This window comes from Arachis stenosperma, chromosome 4, assembly GCF_014773155.1.
Source record: "Arachis stenosperma cultivar V10309 chromosome 4, arast.V10309.gnm1.PFL2, whole genome shotgun sequence".
Classification (NCBI taxonomy): domain Eukaryota; kingdom Viridiplantae; phylum Streptophyta; class Magnoliopsida; order Fabales; family Fabaceae; genus Arachis; species Arachis stenosperma.
In genome coordinates, this window is record NC_080380.1 from 125,209,607 (window position 1) to 125,236,549 (window position 26,943).

Sequence of the window (26,943 nt, forward strand, 5' to 3'; positions counted from 1 at the left end):
TTTAGAATTACCTTGAACAGTGGAAAGAGCAACAGAAGTATTACCAGAAAAGGAGAGAAGTAGTTGAAGAAGAGACTCAATGTTGGATGGAGAGACAGAAGGTGGATTGAGAGAAGTAGAGTTGGTGGATTTAGCAGCAGCAACAGCTAGGGATGGAAAACGGGCCTAAATCCGCCGAGTTGGGCTGAAAAATTGTGACCGTCACACTTCGAAAATCTGCATAACATGCACCGCTTAAACCGTGGGCTTTGGCGGGACGGGTCGAGGCGGGCCTCCCCGCCGGACCTAGCACTTTTTTTTACCAATGTTAGTTTTTTATTTTGTTTCCAAAAATTTGGTTTATGATTATGTTTATTACATATTTATAATTATAAAGATTTTAATGTTTGTGAATTTAGAAATTATAATTTTTGTCTTTGAAAATTATAAATTTATTAAAACAGTTGTGAAATTATATATATTATTTAATATTTAGTACTAAAAAAAGAGATTTGGCGGGCTTGGCGGCCCGACGTTAGGCGGGGCGGGACAGGGCGGGCTTTTTCGTTTGCCACCCGTAGCAGCAATAGTAGAAGTAGGCACATTCTAATTAGTGTAGTTGGGACGAGAATGATACTTGTGGTAATCTGAATGTGGTGGGCGAGTAGGACAGGTAGTAGTTAAATCTCCCAAGAGCTTGCAAAAATGGCAGAATAGTGTTGGGCAATTGTATCTCATGTGACCTTTAATTTCTACTTGCATTTGCGACATTCAAAAAAGGGACAGTCTGAGAAGAGGTGTCAAGAATGGTTACAATGCCGACAAAATTTATCCTTTCTATATGTAGTAGCAAAGACATCCAGTTTTTCCATAATAGTAGAAACAAAGGCAAAAGAGAGAAAAAAAAATTGTAAAATCAGGGCAGAAATTGAGAATACGGAGTGTAGAATCGGAAAGAGCTCACTAAAAATCTTAGAGAGGGCCTCACTGTCTGCCACATCAGCTGAGAAGGACACATGGCAACGCGTGAGAGGAGGGAGAAAACATGTCAGCGCTGACGCGGCGAGGAGGTGGCATGCGAGTTTGGTCGGGCCAGGAAGGGACGCAAGTTGAAAAGTAGGTCCGTGTGGTGTGTCTCGGCGTGACACGTGGTGCTCTGCAATGCCGTTGATCTTAGGCGTGGATCCAACAATGCTGGAGGCGTGTGGAGGGAGGAGGAACCTGAAGCGAACAACGATCTTCAAGCGGTGCGTGATGGCGTATCCAGTGGCCCCTGGTGACGATGCTGGATCCATTGAAATCGTGACGATGAGACGAAGATGATAGTAACAACAGTGACGAACCAAAGTGTCGAGAAAGGATCGAAAATAAAGACAAAGAATACTGTTGGAAGGAAAAAAAACAAGGAGCTATGAAAGAATTTTCATGGAAAGAAAAACCTATGCTCTTGATACCATGATAGAAATAAGAGACTAAACTCGAGAAAGTATGGTGTATTATTGAGTGTATGTTTAAAGGTATAATGTACAAGGTGATGGTGAAGGCACAGTGAGAAAAGCTTTGAATATGCAAAATGATACTGTTGTCTTTGCCTTCATTGAGAGATACAGCAAAGTTCCCAATGAATTCTCGCACCTACGTGGGCAAGAGATTTCAAATTTTGTTGGTTCATTGGTTGAGTTTGTTACGAAGAATACAGAAGCAATTCAAATCATAAAATATGAACAAGAAAAAACATGAATAAGAGGGTTACTAATAGCGTGAATTGAAAATTTAAAAATTCACCACAAAAATTATTGTTATAAATGAAGTAGATATAAATAAGAATTTAAATATAATAGATTATAAAAAAATATGTTTACAAAAAAAATATAAAAATAACCTAAAAATTGATATATTTGTCTCTCTATAACAAAGATGTGGTCTTTTTTTAAATATTATAAAAAAAATCTCTTTAATAATTTTTGTATTAAAGATATTTTTAATAATTAAATCTTTATTATAATTTTTGTAATAATTTTTTCAGAAAGATTAAGGCATAAAATTCAAAAAGTCTCAAACTTGCATTGTATTCAAGTTGAAAATAACTTCAAGAACTTAACAACTATTTTACATAAGTAATTAAAATACTGAGTTTTTTCTTCATATAACTTGTTTGAATTCAAGTGACTTATTTCTTGCAATTAATAATAAAAAGTTGATTCGTTTAGCTGAGTTTTATTCACATGAGTTTTTTTTACTCAACTTTTGATACTAGATAGTCAACTTGAAAATTTTATATTGGATATGCATCTTGATAATCTATTCTCAAATATAAATGAAATCAGAAGACTATCTCCAAAATTAATGGAGACAAAAAGCATATGTTTTATTTAATATTGGTATTTCTCTTGTTGTAATTAGCTTTAATTCTATCCATGACAACGACATCATTTAAAAGAATATTTTTTGCTATGAATATTATAAAGATTTGATTTCGTAATAAAAAAAATGAATGGTTGAATGATTATTTAATTTGATTATATATATATATATATATATATATATATATATATAATATTTAGTCAAATTGATAATAAAATAATTATTTAATATTTTTAAAATATAAAAATAAGAAGAGAAGTATTTTTAAAATTAAAAAAAGTTAAGTATCTAACTATATTTACCAAGATTCTGAAAACCGATTTGAACTGACGGATCGAACCATAAACTGCTATCAAATACGGTTTGAAAAGAAGCCAACGGGAGGATTGAAAAACCGACATTAGATTGTTGAATCGGTTAAGAACCGGTTGATCGAATCGAACCGTGATCTGGCCGAATTCGAAAAAATTTTCAAAAACGACAGTGTTTTCCCTTTCCAACCATTATCCCTCTACTCTCCAGTTTCACAATGGGTAGAAGCAGAATGCGAAGCAGCACTCCCCTCTTCTCTAGTTCTCCTTCATCTCATCGTCATCGAAGCTATTGGCGCAACTTCTGTCCACCCATCGGCGCAACTTTTGTCTAGTCAACGTTCAGCCACCGCTGTTTGAATTTTAAAAATTAAAACTACTGTCGTCGGTCTCGCTTGCTGCCTCTATTGCGCAACCACTTCCCGCTGATGCCAATTTTGTACCACCGCATCAACCACTGTTCTTTTCTATTTTGTTCTAACTTTTAGTTATAGGTATTAATTTTTTTAATAATAATAATTATTGAATAATTATTGTTAGTTAAGTTTGCTGTTATTACTGACTTAATGAGTTGAATAATTATAGAAATCTATTAAAAGATGTGATAAAGATGCCTCAATTGCATATATGCAATGGGCTGGACAATTTTTTGCTACTTTGAATAACAAAACTCCTAGTAAGCTTCTAACTTTAGGGTGTTGATGAAGATATGTTGGGTTAGGAAGAATTGCAGAAGCAAGGTTTTAATACATCTATAGACTCGTAGGAGCGTTTCTAACACTAATAACGAATTGGTTATCAACATATGCCTATTTTATTTATTATTTTATTATAAAATAATTATTTCGATTAAATTAAGGTTGAATTGGTCAAATTAATAAAATAATAAATCAATTAAAACGATTTAATCACAGATTTAATTTCGAGAACCTTGAAATTATTTAAAAATAATTTACATAAGAATTTTAGTCCCAAAAAATTAGATTAATAGCATCCAAATCAAATCCAAACACGCAATTGTAATTGGTCATCGTTATAAAATAAAGAATAATCTTATCCAAACACGGCACGTTGACTATTGAATTCGGAATCTTCTAGGCCCAACAAATTAACATTACAATTAATTATTAATTATACTTAATAAGAAAAGATTATTCAATACGCTACATATATGTTTCTGCATTCATCATGGCAAATCCGCCACCACCACCGTTTCCGACGATCGCAATCGTTGACCCTCAGTACTGTGCACCATATCCAGTTGCACTTACAATAAAGAGAGAGAGGACTTTTACGGAGAAATACACGGTCACAGACATAAACGGCAACGTCGTTTTTACGGCTAAGACACCTTCCCTGACTTTGCGCGAGCACCGTTTCTTGCGTGATGCTTATGGAAACCCTATTCTCTGTCTTCGCAGAACGGTAATTGCTTCAACCAATTCCATTTCTTTTTTCGGATCTGCCATGTCTATACATTTTCCCCCCTTTTTTTGTTTTAATTTTATGGAACGATAAGTCAAACCAAGTTTCATTTAATCTGTTCTCTTTTTTTCGGTAGATTTGAATCTTTTAAATTTTATTTTTTATTTTAAAAAATACAAAATATTCAAAACCTTTTTCTAATATTCCTGATTATATTAATTGAAGTAAGAGCATCGATCTCTGTTTTTTTTTTTTTTTATTTGAAACCGCTTTATTGTCAATATAAATTTCTTTTGTTACTTTAATTCGAACTATGTAACGATATTTAGGGAAGGAAAAACATGGATCCAAATCCTCAGCTCTTTCATATGCAAAGTTTAATTTATTTTATTTGGTTGTTGAACTTCGCTATGCCACAGCCTAGTGACTTACTTTCGTGTGTGCGTTGTGTTTTATTTTTTTTTTACGATTTTTATAAACATGAAATAATCAATAAATTTGAATTTAAGGTTTTATATTATTAGGTTAAAATTATGAGATTAATTTTGATGTTTTAATTATGTAAAATATTTTATAAAATTATTTAATTATATCTATTTTTTTAAAAAATTATTTATGCAATTAATATAAAATAGTTATTTTTATTAATATAATTTTGTAAGTTAAATGTACATATAAAATTATTTTATATTTATAGTGTATTAAAATTAAATTCTTAAATTATTTGTCTTTTTCCTCAATAATTTAATAAAGTATTTTTTTTCAAATATTCGGAGTGAATATTAATATTGATCTTAATATTTTTCATCGTACTTGTATCTTAAATATTTCAAAAGCACAATGTCATCTTTACCTTTTAATCCTGTTAAAAATATTATAGAAGTCTTCTCAAACTCTTTTTTTTTTTTTCTTAAATTTAGTAGAAATAGTTATATATTAAAATTTTGTTATCAAATTAGTTATATATATAAAATATATATTAAAATATAAAATATACATTAAAAATAAATTATATATATATCTAAGTATATTGTAGTTAATTTAGTGACTAATTTTTAATGTATATATGTATTATTTTTGTTTAATAAATATAGGAACTTAATAATACTGTAAGGTGAGAAGAAGAACATAATATTTTTAATTTTTTGAGTTAATTTTTTATGTTTTAATTTATTTTATTATTTTTAACAAATTTTTAAATATATTCACAATAATAATATTATAGAAGTTTGTCATAAACAAAATTAATTGTATATATCATCACTTTTATTAGTAATTATTTGTACGATATATAAAAGAAAAAAAATTATTATAGACAACATTAATATTTATCCTAAATATTAAGAATGAACATAATTTTATCTTTTAAGTTTTAAAAAAGACAACTCATGAGATGGAAAGGTGTATTATATATATATGAAGTATTTATGTGCTCAGATGATAACATATACGTACGTGATATTTAGATTTGGAGCAATATTTAGTGAATAATTTATTTTTATAATTAAGTTTAATTAAATATTTTTTATGTTTATTTTTAATTAAGATTTTTATTTATTAATATTTAAGTTATCAAACTAATCTAGTTGAATTTAATTTTAAAAATCACTTGATCATGTAACATCATTATTAAATTTTTATTAATTACTATTAGTTAGTTAACCACCTAAGTGTATATAATGATAAGAGTAATGATAATTTTAACAAGACTCCAAAATAAAATATAATTTTAACCAAAGTTGAAATTAAACTTCAAATTAAGTAGCTAACAGTTTTAATTTGTTGTTGGATCCACCAGCTATTGGGAACAGATAAATGGAAAGCATTTAGAGGTAGTGGAAGTACAAGCGAAAGGGATCTAATCTTCACTCGGGAGCGATCATCATGGTTCCAGCTAAGAACAAAATTGAATGTGTTCTTGGCAAATAACACATCAGGAGTTTGTGACTTCAAGATCAAAGCAAGTTTCTCTGAACGATCTTGGGTTGTTTACATCGCCGAATCTGACATGGTTGCTGCTCGGGTAGGTTTATTTTTTCGACACATAATTATTCATTTGTTTTAACTCACGGTTTAATTTTTTTTAAAAAAATGACTTATCGATTTTTTTTAGTTAAAAAAAAAACAGAATTAAAGTAGTAAAGCTATTGAGAAAATATTATGTTATTAATAAAACTACTTTGTGAAAGAAAGAAATTTACTCAAATACTCAATATTCTTAAGAGGTTCATTTCGGTTAGAAGAATTTACCTAAAAAATCAATATTCTGTCAATGTGAAAATTATCTTTTATAAACAATAATTTTATCCTTTTATTTTTCAATAAACAAGTTCCCAACGACATATATAATATCTTATATATAGGTAACTTTGATATGTCACTTAAAAAGAAATTATTGTTGTGAAATAAATAATTAAAGAAGAGAAAATAAATATAAAATAAAAAAATATAATATAATAGATATGATGTATATATTTATTTAATATATGTAGTAGCGTAAAGAGAGAAAGAGAAATATTAGCAGTATAAAGAAATGAGGATTATTGTTATTGTTGTGTGTGAATTGTATCTGATGATACTTTTTATTTATACATGTAAAATGCTTTCATTTTCAATTCTTATTAATTTTGAATTCATCTTTGAAAAAGTGATTCCTTTAAGAAAATTAGCCGTCCAAGTCATAAGCGGTCATTCATATTATCATCTTTATCACAATACTCCCTTTGACCATTTAGGATTATATCTCATTAAAGTTTTACTAAAAAAAATCTAGTGAGAAGAAAATTTTAGTGAGGAAAAAGAGTACAGTCTTTCCTTCTTGTCAACATCAAGGTTCTGAAAACCGAACCGGTTATTGAACCGATCAAATGACCAGTTTAACGGTTTAATGGTTCAACCGAAGTTAAATTGTAGTTGAACCGGTTTAATTAAATATTCAATAAAATGTTTAAAAATTTAATTATTTCTAAATAAAATTTAAAATAAAAAATTTTTAATTAACTTCTAACAAGTTCTTACTGAGATAATGAGCAACAATTCTCAAAACAAATACTCAGAATCCAAACCCAGCAAACTAATTATGTAGAAACAAGTTTCTAGAGTTTCAGGAAACAACGAAAAGAAGAGCACTTGCGAGTACTTGAAAAAAAATTAGAAACTAATTAATTCTGACTAATCAATAACAAACAAAAAAGTGAGAGAAGCCCACATCAAAATCACATACACATAGGTCATAAGAATTCACAACGCATTCAGGACACAATTGATAACCAAAAAACAAATGCAAACAAAGTAAGTTGTATTATTTCAAGATTAACTTGTTCTTCTGTCATTGTACATAATCACCTAAATTCTACACAAGTCACACACATATAAAGCAAATAAAGATCATATTTTTCTATTTTCACTTCTACAAAGTTGATAAGTCACCTGGAAGGAAGAACTGCTTGTGGAACAAAAGGAGTATACACTGTTTCTCTCTCAGCTGTAAGACGTTGTGCCTTCTGAAATTTTTTCAGCACGGCCTTAAAATCTTTTGCGGGTTTGGCATTTGCCATCTTCTTGCTTGCTTGCAAAACAAAAATTTTGAAATTAAAGGCGTTGAAGTTCATGTCTCGATCATGGGCTAGATAGGGTTAGGGTTCTTTGGAAGGGGATTTTGAATTTGAAAAAGAAAGAAAGAGGGAGGGGTGCTGTGTGTAACAGCGACGACGGCGATTGCAAGGATTTTGACAGGGAGGAGTCGACGGGAAGACGTGGCTGGAAGGCTACGATTGTGACGGCAACAAGGTGAGCGAGAAAAGCGAAATGGACGAGCTTGCGCAGGTAAAGGGAAGGAGACGACGGCGAAAAGGGGGAATGCAGCGGCTGGGTAGGAGGAGAGTAAGGCTGGGAGACGACTGGGAGAGGAAGAAAAATGATTTCAGAAGGGAGAGGGTTATGCGTTTAGGTTGGATTTGGGAATTGGGAATGGGGATAGTGGGCTTTCGGTCTTTTTTCTTTTAACCGCCGGTTTGACCGATTTTTTATCAAGCGGTTTTTAACCTTATCCGTACTGGTTAGGTGACCGGTTCCCGGTTAATCCGGTTGAACCGGTCGGTCCGGTTCGGTTTTCAGAACCATGGTCAACATCATTTAATATCTCGAATCGGCACATCCCAATATGATGTACCAATCTTTCAAAGGAGAATTTTGGAAGTGACTTAGTAAATAAATTTATCAAATTATCGTTTGAGCAGATTTATTGGACATCAATTGTTCCTTGATTTTGAAGATCATGAGTGAAGAAGAATTTGTGAGAAATATGCTTTGTTCTATAACCTTTGATGTATCTATCCTTAAGTTGAGCAATATATGTTGTTTTATCTTCAAACAGAATAGTTAGAGCTATCTTAGAATCAATCAGTTCACATGATGACAGATTATATTGGATCAAATTTCTGAGCCAAAAACGCTCGCAACTAACTTTATGTATTACTAGTATTTCAGCATTATTAGATGATGATACTGCAATCGTCTGTTTCATGGACCTCCATGATATAGCTGTACCACCATATGTGAACATGTATCCTGTTTGAGATCTTCTTTTGTGTGGATCAGACAAGTATCCAGCATTTGCATAGCCAACTAATTGTGACTTGGATTCATATGGATAAAACAAACCCATATCAACCGTTTTATGAAGATATCAAAAGACTTGTTTGATTCCATTTTAATATTTTCTAGTTTGAGAGGAAATATACTTTGCTAGTAAATTCATCACAAATGATATATCGGGTCGTGTATTATTAGTAAGTTACATTAGTGCTCTAATGACACTGAGATATGATACTTTAGGACCAATGATATCTTCATTTTCTTCTTTAGGATGGAATTAATCATTTTTCACATCTAAAGACCTTAGATCATTGGGGTCCTTAAGGGATGTGACTTATCTATATAAAATCTTTTCAAGATCTTTTTTGTGTATATTGTTTGATAAATAAGAATTTTATTTTTTGTATGTTCGATCTACAGGTCGAGACAAAATTTAGCCTTTCCAAGATCTTTCATCTTAAACTCTTCTTTTAGAACTTTTATAATTGTTGGAATCTCTTTACGGGTTTCAATGATATTTAAATCATTAACGTACACAGCAATTATAATGAATCTAGATGCAGCTTTCTCTATGAAAATATATGGGCAGATATCATCATTCTTAAATCTATTTTTAGTCAGATACTCAGTAAGACGATTATACCACATTCGTTCAGATTGTTTTAGACCATATAAAGATCTTTGCAATTTGACTGAGTTACCACTGTGAATATTCATTGGATGGTTTAGATATCCTTAATCCTTCAGGGACTTTCATATAAATATCACGATTTAATAATCTGTATAAGTAGTTTGTTACCACATCCATTAAATGCATATGTAGTTTATGGTATGCGGATAAACTGACCAAATAACACAATATTATTGCATCCACTACAGGGAAATATGTTTTTTCATAATCTATATTGAGCCTTTGTGAAAAATTTTGTGCCACAAGTCAAGCTTTGTAGTGTACAACTTCATTTTTCTCATTTCGTTTTCTAACCCAGCCTTCATAACTTCTTCCTATTTTGGCCAATTATTTCGTTGTTGACATTCTTCGACTGTTCTTGTCTTAAAATCCTTACTTTCATGCATGATATTTAATACCTCATTATATATAAATATTTCATTGACAATTATCTTATTTCGGTACCATTTTTCTCTTGTAAAGACATAATTTATCGAGATCTCTTCATTTTCACAGTTTTCATGTATCTGAACGTCTTTTGACGTCAAAACTATATAAGAATTTTTGACAACTACAGCTATCGTTATTATGTTTTTATCCTTTTCAATAGGAATAATATTTATCTTTTTTCTTTTTTGAAGATTGTTGTCTTTGAAATCGACAAGTCTACCACGCTTTTGATATGAATTTGTTTCAATGGCTATTTGTTCGACTGAAACTTGAATTCGAATTGGAGTATTTTCAGCTGGTATATAGGATTTAGTAACCTTTTCGTATCAGAAAATGTATCAAGTAATTCATTTGCTATTCTTTGCAGATGTATAATCTTTTGAACTTCTAGTTCACATTGTCCTGACCGAGGATCTAAATATATCAAAGATAACGCATTCCAATTAAGTTCTTTTTTAGGAAGTTTATTCTCTCCCCTTAATGTTGGAAATTTTGATTTATAAAAATGACAATCAACAAATCGGGTTTTAAATACATCTCTAGTTTGTATCTCAAGATACCTCACTATAGATGGAGAATCATATCGAACGTATATTCCTGATTTTTTTGGGATCCCATTTTGGTGCGAGAAGGTGGTGTAATAGGAACATATATCACACACTTGAATATTCTTAAATGGGAAACATTTGGCCGCTGACCAAAAGCTAATTTTATAGGAGATAACTTATGGTAATTTGTTGTCCTCAAACAAATAAGTATTGCAGCATGTAAAATAGCATACCCCCAAGGTGATGTTGGAATATTTGTTCTCATAAGTAATCGTCTAATAATTAATTGGAGGAATTTAATAAGTGATTATGTTAATCTATTTTGTATGTAAATATGAGCTATTGGATGTTCAACGCTTATTCCGTTAGCCATACAATAAGCGTCAAAGGCTTGGGAAGTAAATTTACCAGCATTATCAAAACGAATTATTTTAGTTTGATTTTCTGAAAACTGTGCTTTTAATCGAATAATTTGAGCAAATAATCTCACAAACGCCAGATTGCGAGAAGACAATAAGCACACATGTGACCATATCGAAGATGGGCATATTAGGATCATAAAATATCTAAAAATTCACATAGTGGATTAATAGGTCCACATATATCGCCTTGAATCTTTTCTAGGAATTCAGGGGACTCAAATCCAATTTTTATTGGTGATGGCTTTATAATTAGCTTTTTTTGAGAACATGCAACATAACAAAATTCACTAGATTTAAGAATCTTCTAATTCTCTAGTGAATGTCCATAGGAGTCTTCAATAATTCTCCGCATCATAATTATCCCTGGATGACCCAATCGATCATGCCAAATTATAAATTCATTTTGGCTGGAAAAGTTCGGGTTTACAATGACGTGTGATTCAATTGCACTAATTTTAGTATAATATAACTCAGATGAAAGTGAGGTAACTTTTCTAATATAGCCTTTTTATTTGAATCATGAGTTGTGATACATAAGTACTCATGATTTTTCTCATTCATTGTTTCAATATGATATCCATTCCGACGAATATCTTTAAAACTCAATAAATTTTTTAGAGACATGGTAGACATAAATGCATTATTTATTATGAATTTCGTTTCTTCGGGAAACAAAATTATAACTCTTCCAGGGCCTTCTATCACATTGCCTGAGCCAATAATAGTATTAACATATTTTTCTTTTGGTACAAGATGTGTAAAATATAAATTACTTTTGAGAATGGTATGCGAACTTACACTATCCGTAAGGCAAATATCTTCACTATATGTTCTTGTCATTTTCTTCAAAGACAAATAATAATAATAAAATGAGTAAAAGTATTTGCGCAGTAAAATTATTTTCTTGATTGAAATCATTTTTCTAAGAAGTATTATACTACATAATATCATATACTAAAATTATTATTATTACTATTATTATTATTATTATTATTATTATTATTATTATTTTAGAACTTGGCATATTTAGTAATTTTAAAATTCATAAACAAATATTTTATTAAATATTATTTATATACATCATACTTGAAATTCAAATGCATAGAAAATAAAATTTAATAAGAAATTTCTTACATTATTTATTTACATGAATACTTAACAAACCTACATATTAAAATTTTTCATCATTGATCAAATGGCCAATATTTCTTTCAGGATCCTCAAAGAAATCAGATACTTCATAATGAGTGGTGTAATTTTCAACATCTTTTGAAATAAAGTTCGCGACAAAATGAGTGCTTGATAAAGATCAACTAGGTGCCTTGGGGTACGATAGATACGCAACCAATGGCCCTTTATACCACATTGGAAATATTTATCCTCTGTTGATTTATTTTGCCCGTTGTTTCTTTTTTTATCCCACTTCTGGTGAGATCCTTTCTTGTGAACATATTTTTTTTTCTTCCATAATTTTTCTTGTTACCAAAATCTTGTCATTTACTTATTCTGGAATAATGATTTGCCATATTTGCTTTAGGGAATGGGGCGGCGTCAGCTGGGTATGTTCCATTATTTTTTAAAATAATTTATTGTTGCGTTTAGCAATAAGAAGGCAAGAAATTAGATCAGAATATTTTTTAAATTCTTTTTCTAGTTACTGCTGCTGCAGGAGCACATTCGAGGAATGGAAGGTTAAGAAAGTTTTTCCTAATATTTCATTATCAGTTATCTTTTTCTCACATAATTTCATTCGTGAGGTAATTAGGAATATTGCTGAATTATATTCATTTATGAATTTAAAATCCTGTAGATGCAAGTGCGTCCACGCATATCAGGTTTGAGGAAGTATCATTGTCTTTTGATGATTATACCTTTCTTCAAGATTTTTTCACAGATCAGCAGGATCTTTTAGTGTGAGATATTTATTTTTCATTCCTTCGTCAAGATGACGATAAAGGAAGATCATGACTTTGGCTTTATCCTTGTGGGATGCATTATTTTCAGCCTTAATGGTATCTCCAAGATCCTTTTAATCAAAATGAAATTCAGCCTTAGTACCCATTATTTATTTCGGCATACTAGATGCCGAAATCCATTGAATCTATGCCGAAATCCATCTTGATTCAATGGATCTAGGAGATACTATTAAAGTTGAAAATAATGCATCCTAGAAGAATAAGCCTAAAGTCATGATCTTCTTTTGTCATCATCTTGGCGAAGGATTGAAAAATAAATATCTCAAACTAAAAGATAATGCAGATCTGTGAAAAAATATTGAAAAAAGGTATAATCATCAAAAGACAGTGATACTTCCTCAAGCCCGATAAGAGTGGACGCACTTGCGTCAATAGGATTTTAAACCCATAAATGAATATAATTCAGCAATGTCCCGAATTACCTCACGAATGAAATTATGTGGGAAAAAGATAACTGATAATGACATGTTAGAGAAAACTTTCTCGACATTCTATGCCTTGAATGTGCTCCTACAACAGCAGTAACTAGAAAAAGAATTTAAAAAATATTACGAGATAATTTGTTGCCTTCTTGTTGCTGAACACAAAATGAATTGTTTTAAAAAATCATGAAACATGCCCAGCTGACACTGTCCCATTTTCTAAAGCAAATATGGTAAATCATTATCCCAGAATAAGTAAATGACAAGGTTTTAGTAACAAGAAAAATTATGTAAGAAAAAAATTATGTTCACATGAAAGGATCTCACCAGAAGTGGGATAAAAAAAGAAATAATGAGCAAAATAAATCAACAGAGGATAAATATTTCTATTGTGGTGAAAACAAATTTTGTTTCAAAAGATGTTGCTGAAAATTACACCACTCATTATGAAGTATATGATTTCTTTGAGGATCTTAAAAGAAATATTGGTTATTTGAATAATGATGGAAAGGTTTAATATGTCGGTTTGTTAAATACTCATATAAAATAAATGATGTAAGAAACTTCTTATTAAGTTTTATTTTTTATGCATTTGAATTTCAAGTATGATGTATATAAATAATATTTAATAAAATATTTATTTATGAATTTTAAAATTACTAAATATTTCAAGTTCTAAAATAATAATAATAAAAATTTTAGTATATGATACTATGTACAATTCTTCTTAGAAAAACAATCAAGAAAATAATTTTACTGTGCATATACTTTTACTCATTTTATTATTATTATTTGTCTTTGAAGAAAATGGTAAGGACATATAGTGAAGATGTTTGCCTTACAGATAGTCCAAGCTCGCATACCATTTTTAAAAATAATATATATTTTACACATCTTGTATCAAAAGAAGAATATGTTAATACTATTATTGGCTCAAGTAATGTGATAAAAGGCTTTGGAAGAGCCATAATTTTATCTTCCGGAGTAACAAAATTCATAATAAATAATACACTATTGTCTACTAAGTCTTTAGGAACTTGTTAAGTTTTAAAGATATTCGCCAAAATAGATATCATATTGAAACAATGAATGAGGGAAATTATGAGTACTTATGTATCACAACTCATGATTCAAATAAAAAAGTTATATTAAAAAAGTTATCCTCACTTTCATTTAGGTTATATTATACTAAAATTAGTGCAATTGAATCACATGCCATTGTAAACCCGAAGTTTACGAGACTAAATGAATTTATAATTTGGCATGATCGATTGGTTCATCCGGGAATAACCATGATGCGGAGAATGATTGAAAACTCCCATGGACATTCACTGAAGAAACAGGAGATTTTTAAATCTAGTAAATTTTGTTGTGCTGTATGTTCTCAATGAAAGCTAATTATAAAGCCATCATAGGTAAAGATTGGATTTGAGTCCCCTGAATTCCTAGAAAGGATTCAAGCCGATATATGTGGACCTATTCATCCACCATGTAGATCGTTTAGATATTTTATGGTCTTGATAGACGCATCTTCGAGATGGTCATATGTGTGCTTGTTGTTTTCTTGCAACTTGGCGTTTGCGTGATTACTTGCTCAAATTATTCGATTAAAAGTACAGTTTCTAGAAAATTCAACCAAAGCAATTCATCTTTATAATGCTGGTGAATTCACTTCCCAAGCCTTTGATGCTTATTGTATGGCTAACGGAATAAGCATTGAACATCCAAGAGCTCACGTTCACACACAAAAAGAGTTAGCAGAATCACTTATTAAACGCCTCCAATTAATTGCTAAGCCTTACTTATGAGAACAAATCTCTCAACTTCGGTTTTTGAGCATGCTATTTTGCATGCCGCAACACTTATTCATTTGAGGCCAACAAGTTACCATCAGTCCTCTCCTATGTAATTAGCTTTTAGTCAGCAGTCAAATGTTTTTCTAAGAATATTCGGGTGTGCGATATATATTCCCATTGCACCACTTTCTTGCACCAAAATGGGACCCCAAAGAAAATTGGGGATATATATTAGATATGATTCTCCATCTATAGTGAGGTATCTTGAGATACAAACTACAGATGTATTTAAAGTTCGATTTGCTGATTGTCATTTTGATGAATCAAAATTTTCAGTATTAGGGTGAGAGAATAAGCTTCCTGAAAAGGAACTCATTTGGAATGCGTCATCCTTGATGCATTTAGATCCTTGATCAGCGCAATGTGAACTAGAAGTTTAAAAAATTATACATTTGCAAAGAATAGCAAATGAATTGCCTAGTGTAAAGACAAAATTCCTCGAAAAAAATAGGTAAATACTATTCCTGTTGAAAAAGATAAAGACATAGTAAAGACACCTGCAGTTGTCCAAAATTTTGATATAGTTTTGACGTCAGAAAACGTTTAAGTACCTGAAAATTGTGAAAATGACGTGATCTCGATAAATTAGTTTTAACAGGAGAAAAATGGGACCAAAATAAGACAATTGTCGATAAAATATTTCCATATAATTTGGCATTACATATCATGCATAATAGTAAGGATCTTGAGCCAAGAACAGTCAAAGAATGTCGACAAATAAATGATTGGCCAAAATGGGAGGAAGCTATGAAGGCTGAGTCATACTCATTTACAAAATATGAAGTCTTTGGACCTGTAGTCCATACACCAGAAGATCTAAAACCTGTTGGATACAGATGGGTATTTATGAGAAAATAAAATGAGAAAAATAAAGTTGTACGCTACAAGGCTTGACTTGTGGCACAAAATTTTTCACAAAAACCTGGTATAGATTATAAAGAAACATATTCTCCTGTAGTGGATGCAATAAGATTGCATTATTTGGTCAGTTTATCTGCATACTACAAACTACATATGCATTTAATGGATGTGGTATAATCGTCTTACTGATTATCTAGTCAAAAATGAATTTAAGAATGATGATATTTGTCCATGTGTTTTCATAAAGAAATCTGCATTTGAATTCATTATAATTGCTGTGTGTGTTGATGATTTAAATACTATTGGAACCCTTGAAGATATTCTAACATTTATAAAAATTCTAAAAGAAGAGTTTCAGATGAAAGATCTCGGAAAGATTAAATTTCATTTCGATCTGCAGATTGAGCATACAAAAAATAGAATCTTTATTCATCAAACAACATATACAAAAAAGATCTTGAAGAGATTTTATATGGATAAGTCACATCCATTAAGTACCCCAATGATCATAAGGTCTTTGGATGTGGAAAAGGATCAATTCTGTCCTAAAGAAGAAAATGAAGATATCCTTGGTCCTGAAGTACCATATCTTAGTGCCATTAGAACGCTAATGTATTTTGCTTATAATACACGACCCGATATATCATTTGCTGTGAACTTACTAGCAATGTATAATTTCCCTCCAACCAGAAGACATTGGAATGGAATCAAACAAATCTTTCGATATTTTCATGGAACGGTTGACATGAGATTGTTAATGGATCCAAGTCACAACTAGTTACCTCTGCAGATACAGGATACTTGTTTGATCTACATAAAGGGAGATCTCAAACAAGATACATGTTCACATATGGTGGTACAGCTATATCATGGAGGTCCACAAAACAAACGATTGCAGCAACATCCTCTAATCATGATGAAATACTAGCGATACATGAAGCAAGTTACAAGTATTTTTGGCTCAGGAGTTTGATCCAATATATTCTGTCATCATGTGGACTGATTGGTCATAAGATAGCTCCAACTGTTCTGTTTAAAGAGTGTACAACATGCATTGCTCAACTTAAAAGTGGATATTTCTCCCAAATTCTTCTTCACTCATGACCCTCAAAATCAAGGAATCATTGATGTCCAACAGATCCGCTCAAGCGATAATCTGGCAGATTTATTTACAAAGTCACTTTCAAAAACCTTCTTTGAAAGATTGGTATATCAGATTAGGATGCACCGATTTCGAGATATAAAATAATGTCGGCAAGAGGGGGAGGCTGTACACTTTTTTCTTGGTCAGATTTTTTTTCCATTAGATTTTTTTACAAGGTTTTTAATGAGGCAGTCCCTATAATAAAGGATATTGTACTCTTTTTCCTTTAGTAAAATTTTTTCCCTTAGATTTTTCTTTAATAAGGTTTTGATGAGGAATAATTCTAAATGGACATCCAAGGAAAAGTATTGTGATATGGATATAGATGTGGATGCCCATTCAATTAATGATGTGACTTTGATTCATTATATGGGCAACTGAGTTTTCCTATGAAAGAATGAAACTCCAAAGTTAAATTAAACTTAAATGAAGTTGAAAAAGTAAGCATTGTGTGTATAAATAGTGAGGAGGCGTCAAACAATACATGTACAACAAAATTCTCTTTTCTTTCATATATATAATATAAACTCTCTCTCTTTCTTTATCTCTTTGTGAGTATAAGCTACAACATATATAATATTAGTAAATATATATAAATTACTTCAATTATAGTGAGATAATAATATTAGTGAACTTTAATATTAGAATCTTCTATTTATGCTTCTTTATTTTATAGTTATTTTTTCTTCCTTTATTTATTTATTTATTTTACAACAAGCAATACTATATGAATTGTTATCATCGTAGATAAAGAAGAAATTCGGTGATATATTTAGCAGAGAGAAGTTCATCGTCACCGTGTCGTCCAATGTTGACTATGCGTTCATAGTGGCCTTAATTATCACCTTTGACAGCGATAGCAGCTAACGAAGCCTACTAGTGTTTTTAGTTTCTTTCTTTCTTTTTTTATTGGGTTTTGCCAACAGTAATGGTTAGGATTTCTGTTCATAAATGTATGATAAATATATTTAAAATTTAAATTGTGTTTTTTTCATAAAAACATTTTTAGTTAATAATTAGTTATCAGTTTTTACTAACGAATTTAATTTATTATTATTTTTTGTCAGATGAATGTAATAGCTCTAACTCTAAGCATTTTTATGTTACCAGAAAACATTAAAGAAAAATAACAAAAAAGAAAGCAAAACAACAACATCTATCAGAAAAAATTAATCGTATTATCTGTACCTTAAAATCAGTCACTAAAATTAGTTATTAGTATAAAATATATGTTAGAATACAAAATACATATTAAAAATGAGTTAAACAATACATGTATTTATACATGAATACATAGTAACTAATTTTAGTGATTAATTTTAATGTACAAATAGAATTTAAAAAAAAACCCTACTACTTAGTAGATAATTAAATTCTTTGTCATAGCCACTTGAAGCTTTTCTCAAGGTTCCAACCACTCAACATAATCATTAACATCGCTTCTCTCCCCTCTCTTTGCAATCAAATCCGTAGCTAAGGTAGCTTCATGCCTAAATAAACTGAAATGAACTTCCCAGTTCAAAAGCAATAGCTTTTCTCCTATTAATGTCTCAATCTTCGCTAGTCCCCGACGATGGTAAGAATTGGAGCAATAGAAAGTCTCAGGGACCGGAAAATATATAAAACCCTAACCATCATTCAGCCAGCAAGTATTTTTATACCATCATAATAGGAAAGCCTCGCGCGTTGTTAAAAAGATACGATATGATGACACAAACGGATCTCTTTCACAGTCCTTTCCGGGGCACTAGGCGGATATCTCAGCTTCTAGCCTCTTCAATGACAGTTAGCATGGTTCTGCAGTCACAGTTCCATTGACAAAGATTTTGAAGTTCCACCTCTTTAAGATCGCGGCTCCTCTACTTGACTTGTCCGATTTTCAAATCGTTAGTGCTGCTGTGTTTTGCACTCTTCTAAGAGGAGAATGAAGGTCTCAATTAATGGAGGTTGTGACGCTCTCACCGGTTGCTGACTTTTTTACTCTTGCATAGAAATTTTCTTCTTTGTTGCTCATTCCTTCTCAACTGTAGAACAACTCAGAATTTCACTCTCTCACTCCATATCAATGGTGGAATCAGTTTTAGAAGAAAAGAATATTGAAGTAAGCAGTTTCTCCCTTTTCTAATTTCATGATTTTTGTAATGATTTTCATATTGTATCAATGAACACAATGATGATTATGATTATGAATTTTTGAGCTCGCAGAGCATGCTGTTTATGTTTTCATAATAAGTTTAAATTGAATATACATAATTCAAATTATACATTATTCGATTTTGATTTTCATAATGCAATAATACACAGTTAACGCAAACCAACTATTTGATGAAATGACCACAGAAAATGCAAAAAAATGTTAGTGTTTATTGTTTGTTGTTTTGATTTTTCAGTGTAATTTCAGTTATGTACTATTGTTGTCTTTCTATTTTTTAGTGTAAGACACCATGTTGAAACATCAAACATACTGAAAATTTACATCCATTGAACCATAATCCAGAATTTCTATATTAAAAATGAGACATGTAATTATGATTTATGCATTAATCCCTATACAGTATTTCACCTAGTTTGGCCTCCTAACAACATAATAGTTTATTAATTTATATGAATTAAGCATAGAAATAAATAAGAAAGGAAAATATATAATAAGACAAGATGCATGCTCAATGAAACTAATATATCCTTAGCTGCTAAGAACCCAAAGTAGAAGTAAAAGCGTCAAATTTGTAACTGTTTGTAACAATTCAATGAATGTGCAAATTGGTAGCGACTTCTCACTCTGTTTTGCTTTGTGTTACTTCTTCTTCTTCTTCTTCTGTTCACACCTCACTAGTTTTCTCCACTTGTTGGCACAAATATTTTTCAATGTAATTACTATATTATTGAATTCTCCCAAATTATGAAATTCAAATCTTCAGAACCAGCCAGATTTGGTCATGAAGGAATATTTGTTAGCAGATAATTCCATGTGCATACATTTAAATCTTTACAGTTTTTAAGTTCTAGTGTCATTTGTTAAAAGGATTGCCATAATATCCATCCTCACGCATTGAATTCTCTATGTATCTAAATCCAAGAAAAAGTAAATCATGCTATTGCATTCCGGTTCCTTTTACCATTGTGGCACTTGATGCCTATCCTACAGGCTATGCTAAGAAAGTTGATATTTCTATTTGATTTTGTTTAGTTATTTTTGGATTTATGTTGACCATCTTATTCTTTTTTCTTATTTTTTATGGAGAAGCATGCAACACTTTGATGTTGGCCTTTTATTTTGAATGAATGAAATTCAATGATGCTATGCTAAATCATATAAGTTTTAATGATAAATACATTTTTAATTGGCTTAAATCTTTAGTTATGATAGATCATAGAAGTTTGTTAATGATTCTTATTTATGCAAAAGGATTTTGTTAATTTAATACCTAAGAGTGGTTGAGATACTTCACTCAATACATTTTGCACCCACTTTAATGAGATTTTGCACACCTTACTCAACATACTTTGCATCCATCTTAATGAAATTTTGCACACATGAATCAAACAATTTGTACGCACTTTAATGAGATTTTGCAAACCTTACTCAGAACAGTTTGCACCCAATATAATGAATTTTTTGCACACATGAATCAGATTGTTTGCATCAACTTTAATGAGATTTTACACACCATACTCATCACAGTTTGCACCCAATATAATGAGATTTTGCACAAATGTATAAGACAGTTTGTACCCAGTTTAATGAGATTTTGCACACTTCACTCAGCATAATTTATATCCACTTTAATGAGATTTTACACACATGAATCAGATAGTTTTCACCCACTTTAATGAGATTTTATTTTACCATCTGATGTATGCTTACTTTTTTACAAGATGTGCCCAAGGTTGGTGATGAGCGGATAATTTATACGCTTTTTGGCATTGTTTTTATATAGTTTTTAGTAAGTTTGAGCTACTTTTAGGGATGTTTTCATTAGTTTTTATGTTAAATTCACATTTCTGGACTTTACTATGAGTTTGTGTGTTTTTCTGTGATTTCAGGTAAATTCTGACTGAAATTGAGGGATTTGAGCAAAACTCTGAAAAAGGCTGACAAAAGGACTGCTGATGCTGTTGGATTCTGACCTCCCTGCACTCGAAATGGATTTTCTGGAGCTACAGAACTCTAAATGGCGCGCTCTCAACGGCGTTGGAAAGTAGACATCCAGGGCTTTCCAGCAATATATAATAGTCCATACTTTATTCGAAGAATGACGACGCAAACTGGCGTTGAACGCCAAGTACACGCTCCTTTCTGGAGTTAAACGCCAGAAAAAACGTCATAATCCGGAGTTGAACGCCCAAAGCACATCATAACTCGAAATTCAACTCCAAGAGGAGCCTCTGCTCATGGATAAATCAAGCTCAGCCCAAGCACACACCAAGTGGGCCCGGAAGTGGATTTATGCATCAATTACTTACTCATGTAAACCCTAGGAGCTAGTTTATTATAAATAGGATGATTTACTAATGTATCAATCATCTTTTGATCTCAGTTTTATTTTATTCTTCATCTTAGGAGATCATTGATCACGTTTAGGGGGCTGGCCATTCGGCCATGCCTGAACCTTCTTTTACTTATGTATTTTCAACGGTGGAGTTTCTGCACACCATAGATTAAGGGTGTGGAGCTCTGCTGTACCTCAAAGATTAATGAAGTTCTATTTTCTTTTATTCAATTCTCTATCTTATTCTTATTCCAAGATATTCATTCGTACTCAAGAACATGATGAATGTGATGAGCTAATAACTCTCATCATCATTCTCACTTATGAACGCGCGTGATTGACAACCACTTCCGTTCTGCGTGTAACAAGGCTTGAATGTATATCTCTTAGATTCCCCAACAGAATCTTCGTGGTATAAGCTAGATAGATGGCGGCATTCATCTGAATCCGGAAAGTCTCACCTTGTCTGTGGTATTCCGAGTAGGATTCCGTTCATGAATGACTGTGACGTGCTTCAAACTTTAACCTGCTGGGCGTTAGTGACAAACGCAAAAGAGGGATTCTATTCCAGTAGGAGCGGGAACCAACCGGTGATTGGCCGTACTGTGACAGAGTGCGTGCATTAGCTTTCACTGCGAGGATGGGATGTAGCTATCAACCAGGGTGATGCCTCCAGACTGGTTAGCTGTGCGAGTGACAGCCGTACAGGTTATTTCCCGAGAGGAATGAAAGTAGCCACAGCTGATAGTGAACCCCTATACAAAGCTTGCCATGGAGAGGAGTAAGAAGGATTGGGTAGAAGGAATAGGAGAGCAGGCGTCCTAGAGCTCTACAGCACCTCCATTCCGCTTATCTGAAATTCCTACCAATGAATCTGCATAAGTATCTCTATCCCTTTATTATTCCTTTTTATTAGAACAATCAAATTATCACTATTACAAATGTTCAATCCGCCTAACTGAGATTTGCAAGGTGACCATAGCTTGCTTCATACCAACAATCTCTGTGGATTCGACCCTTACTCACGTAAGGTATTACTTGGACGACCCAGTACACTTGCTGGTTAGTGAACGGAGTTGTGATTTCACTCGTGCCAATTCAATTTCTATATAAGTACTACTCAAAGAATACATTGATCACAATTTCGTCCACCAAGTTTTTGGCGCCGTTGCCGGGGATTGTTCGAGTTTGAAGCCAGCTATTATTCAAGATTCTGGCAACATCACCAAGTTTTTGGCGCCGTTGCCGGGGATTGTTCGAGTATGGACAACTGACGGTTCATCTTGTTGCTCAGATTAGGTAATTTTCTTTTCAAAAATCTTTTTCAAAATTTTTCTTTTAAATTTTTCGTGTTTTTAAACATTATTTTCGAAAATAATTAATAAAAATCCAAAAAAAATTAGAAAATCATAAAAATCAAAAAAATATTCTGTGTTTCTTGTTTGAGTCTTGTGTTAAATTTTAAGTTTGGTGTCAATTGCATGCTTTTAAAAAAAATTTTTCTTGCATTTTTCGAAAATCCCATGCATTCATAGTGTTCTTCATGATCTTCAAGTTGTTCTTGACAAGTCTTCTTGTTTGATCTTGATGATTTCTTGTTTTGTGTCTTTTCTTGTTTTTCATGTGCATTTTTGCATTCATATTTTTCATACATTAAAAATTTCTAAGTTTGGTGTCTTGCATGTTTTCTTTGCATCAAAATTTTTCAAAAATATGTTCTTGATGTTCATCATGATCTTCAAAGTGTTCTTGGTGTTCATCTTGACATTCATAGCATTCTTGCATGCATCTTGTGTCTTGATCCAAAATTTCCATGTTTTGGGTCATTTTTGTGTTTTTCCTTAAAAATTCAAAAAATCAAAAATATCTTTTCCTATTTCCCTCCACAATTTCGAAATTTTGGGTTGACTTGGTCAAAAATTTTCAAAATTAGTTGTTTCTTACAAGTCAAGTCAAAATTTCAATTTTAAAAATCTTATCTTTTCAAAATCTTTTTCAAAAATCATATCTTTTTCATTTTTATATAATTTTCGAAAATTTCAAAAATTATTTTCAAAATATTTTCAAAATCTTTTTCTTATCTTTTTATCAAATTTTCGAAAATTAAGCTAACAATTAATGTGATTGGTTCAAAAATTTGAAAGTTTGTTACTTTCTTGTTAAGAAAGGTTCAATCTTTAAGTTCTAGAATCTTATCTTGTAGTTTTGTTAGTGAAGTAAATAATTTCAAAATTTTTGAATTAAATCTTTTTATCTTTATCTTATCTTTTTCAAAAAAAAAAAAATTATCTTTTTCAAAAATTTTATCTTTTCAAAATTTGATTTTAAAATATCTTATCCAACTTACTATCTTCTTATCTTTTAAATTTTGATTTCAAATCTTTTTCAATCAACTAACTAACTTTTTGTTGTTTCTTATCTTTTTCAAAACTACCTAACTACTTTTCCCTCTCTATTTCGAAAATATTTCTTCCCTTTTTCAAAAATTCTTTTTAATTAATTAATTGTTTTAAATTTTAATTTTATTTTATCTCTAATTTTCGAAAATCACTAACTCCTTTTCAAAAAATTGTTTTCGAATTCTTCTCTCTTTCTTCCTCTATTTAATTATTTAATTACTAACACTTCTTTCACCCCTCTTCATCAAAAATCCGAATCCATCCTCTTCTTCTACCCCTTTCTTTTCTACTAACATAAAGGAATCTCTATACTGTGACATAGAGGATTCCTTCTTTCTTTTTTTTTTGTGTTCCCTTTTCTTTCATATGAGCAGGAACAGGGACAAAGGCACTCTTGTTGAAGTTGATCCAGAACCTGAAAGGACTCTGAAGAGAAAATTAAAAGAAGCTAAATTACAACAATCCAGAAGCAACCTTTTAGAAAATTTCGAACAAGAGGAAGAGATGGCCGAAAATAATAATGATAATGCAAGGAGAATGCTTGGTAACGTCACAAAGCCAACATCCAAGTTTGATGGAAGAAGCATCTCCATTCCTGCCATTGGAGCCAATAACTTTGAGCTTAAGCCTCAACTAGTTGCATTAATGCAACAAAACTGCAAGTTTTGGACTTCCATCTGAAGATCCTTACCAGTTTTAACTGAGTTTGCAGATCTGTGACACTGTAAAGACAAATGGAGTTAATCCTGAAGTCTACAGACTCTTGCTTTTCCCTTTTGCTGTAAGAGACAGAGCTAGAGTATGGTTGGATTCTCAACCCAAGGATAGCCTGGACTCATGGGATAAGCTTGTCACTGCATTCTTAGATAAATTCTTTCCTCCTCAAAAGCTGAGCAAGCTGAGAGTGGATGTTCAAACCTTCAACAAAAAGATGGTGAATCCTCTATGAAGCTTGGGAAAGATACAAGCAGCTGACAAAGAGATGTCCATTCCGTGAACAATGGGGTACCTCAGAAGAATGAGTTCTTGAAATTGAAGCTCTGAATGCCATATTGGCTCAGAACAAAATGTTGACTCAACAGGTCAACATGATCTCTCAGAATCTGAATGGACTGCAACATGCATCCAATAGTACTAGAGAGGTAGCTTCTGAAGAAGCTTATGATCCTGAAAACCCTGCCATGGCAGAGGTTAATTACTTAGGTGAACCCTATGGAAACACCTATAATTCATCATGGAGAAATCATCCGAATTTCTCCTGGAAGGATCAACAAAAACCCCATCAAGGTTTTAACAATGGTGGACGTGCAAGGCTGAATAATAGTAAGCCATATCATGAATGAACCAGATCTTCCATTAGAAATCTGGAAGCACAAGTGGGCCAGCTGAGTAAGAAAGTTATTGAAACCCCTCCCAGTACTCTCCCAAGCAATACTGAAGAAATCCAAAAGGAGAGTGCAAGGCCATTGATTTAATCAAAGAGGCCGAATGCACTAGGGAGGAGGAGGACGAAAATCCTAGTGAGAAAGACCTCCTGGGACGTTCCTCAAGCAAGAAGGAGTTTCCTATTAAGGATCCTGAGGAATCTGAGGCTCACCTAGAGACCATAGAGATTCCTTTAAATCTCCTTCTGCCATTCATGAGCTCTGAAGAATATTCACCCTCTGAAGAGGATGAAGATGTGATTGGAGAGCAAGCTGCTCTATATTTAGGAGCTATCATGAAGCTGAATGCCAACTGTTTGGTAATGAGACTTGGGAAAGTAAACCTCCCTTACTCATTAGTGAACTAGACACTTGGATTCAGAAAACTCTACCTCAAAAGAAACAAGATCCTGGCAAGTTCTTAATACCTTGTACCATTGGCACCATGAGCTTTGAAAAAGCTCTATGTGATCTGGGGTCAGGGATAAATCTTATGCCACTCTCTGTAATGGAGAAGATGGGGATCATTGAGGTACAACCTGCCTTGTTCTCATTACAATTAGCAGATAAGTCCATAAGACAAGCTTATGGATTAGTAGAGGACGTGCTAGTAAAGGTTGAAGGCCTTTACATCCCTACTGATTTCATAATCCTAGATACTAGGAAGGAAGATGATGAATGCATCATCCTAGGAAGACCTTTCCTAGCCACAGCAGGAGCTGTGATAGATGTCAACAGAGGTGAGTTAGTCCTTCAGTTGAATGGGGACTACCTTGTGTTTCAAGCACATGGCCATCCCTCCATGACAAAAGAGAGTAAGCATGAAGAGCTTCTCTCAGTTCAAAGTCAAGAAGAGCCTTCACAGTCAAACTCTAAGTTTGGTGTTGTGAGGCCACAACCAAACTCTAAGTTTGGTGTTCAAACCCCATATCCAAACTCTAAGTTTGGTGTTGGGAATACCACACTTAAATTGACCTGATCACCTTGTGGTTCCATGAGAACCACTGTCAAGCTATTGACATTAAAGAAGCGCTTGTTGGGGAGGCAACCCAATTTTATTTATCTAATTTTATTTTATTTTGTTTCTTTGTTATTTTTATGTTTAATTAGGTACATGATCATGAGGAGTCACGAAAAAATCAAAAAAAATTAAAAACAGAGTCAAAAACAGGAGAAAAAATTTTTTTCACCCTGGAGGCGCACGGGCTGGCGTTCAACGCCCAAAAGGAGCATCTTTCTGGCGTTCAACGCCAGGAACAGAGCATCTTTCTGGCGTTGAACGCCCAAAACAAGCAACAACCTGGCGTTTAACGCCAGGATGCGCACACAGAGGACAATCTGGCGCTGAACGCCAGAAACAAGCATGAAACTGGCGTTCAACGCCAGAAACGTGCATAACATGGGCGTTTAACGCCCAGAACTAGCATCAATGGGCGTTTGAACGCCAGAATGATGCATAAAGGCATGTTACATGCCTATATGGTGAAAGAATGGTATTTGTTTTCACCTCAGGATCTGTGGACCCCACAGGATCCTCACCTCAGGATCTGTGGACCCCACAGGATCCCCACCTACCACATTCCTTTTAATCCTAATCACACTCTTC

The 26,943-nt window shown here is 32.3% G+C and overlaps 1 protein-coding gene across 6 annotated transcripts; it reads left to right on the plus strand.

Annotated features, from left to right (window-relative positions):
- Positions 1–3,783: 3,783 nt before the first annotated feature.
- On the plus strand, positions 3,784–21,537 carry LOC130976501 (protein LURP-one-related 15-like). Of its 6 annotated transcripts, none has more exons than XM_057901373.1 (3): positions 3,784–4,079; positions 5,878–6,102; positions 17,772–18,026. In XM_057901373.1, exons 1-3 carry the CDS (start codon positions 3,843–3,845, stop codon positions 17,889–17,891), a joined length of 582 nt encoding a protein of 193 aa, XP_057757356.1. In that variant the 5' UTR covers positions 3,784–3,842; the 3' UTR covers positions 17,892–18,026. The 6 variants fall into 6 exon arrangements, with proteins under 6 accessions (XP_057757356.1, XP_057757357.1, XP_057757358.1 ...); XM_057901374.1 differs by lacking the exon at positions 17,772–18,026 and adding an exon at positions 11,981–12,407 and having other exon boundaries at positions 3,785–4,079; XM_057901375.1 differs by lacking the exon at positions 17,772–18,026 and adding an exon at positions 9,987–11,631 and having other exon boundaries at positions 3,785–4,079.
- The last annotated feature ends 5,406 nt before the right edge of the window (positions 21,538–26,943 follow it).

What these genes read in the sequence shown, in the direction of transcription:
- LOC130976501 (XM_057901373.1), top strand. Translation starts at nt 3,843, where the DNA reads ATGGCAAATCCGCCACCACCACCGTTTCCGACGATCGCAATCGTTGAC. An exon ending in TTCTCTGTCTTCGCAGAACG is followed by an intron (nt 4,080 to 5,877) that starts GTAATTGCTTCA and finishes TGGATCCACCAG; the next exon opens with CTATTGGGAACAGATAAATG. An exon ending in CTGACATGGTTGCTGCTCGG is followed by an intron (nt 6,103 to 17,771) that starts GTAGGTTTATTT and finishes TTATCATCGTAG; the next exon opens with ATAAAGAAGAAATTCGGTGA.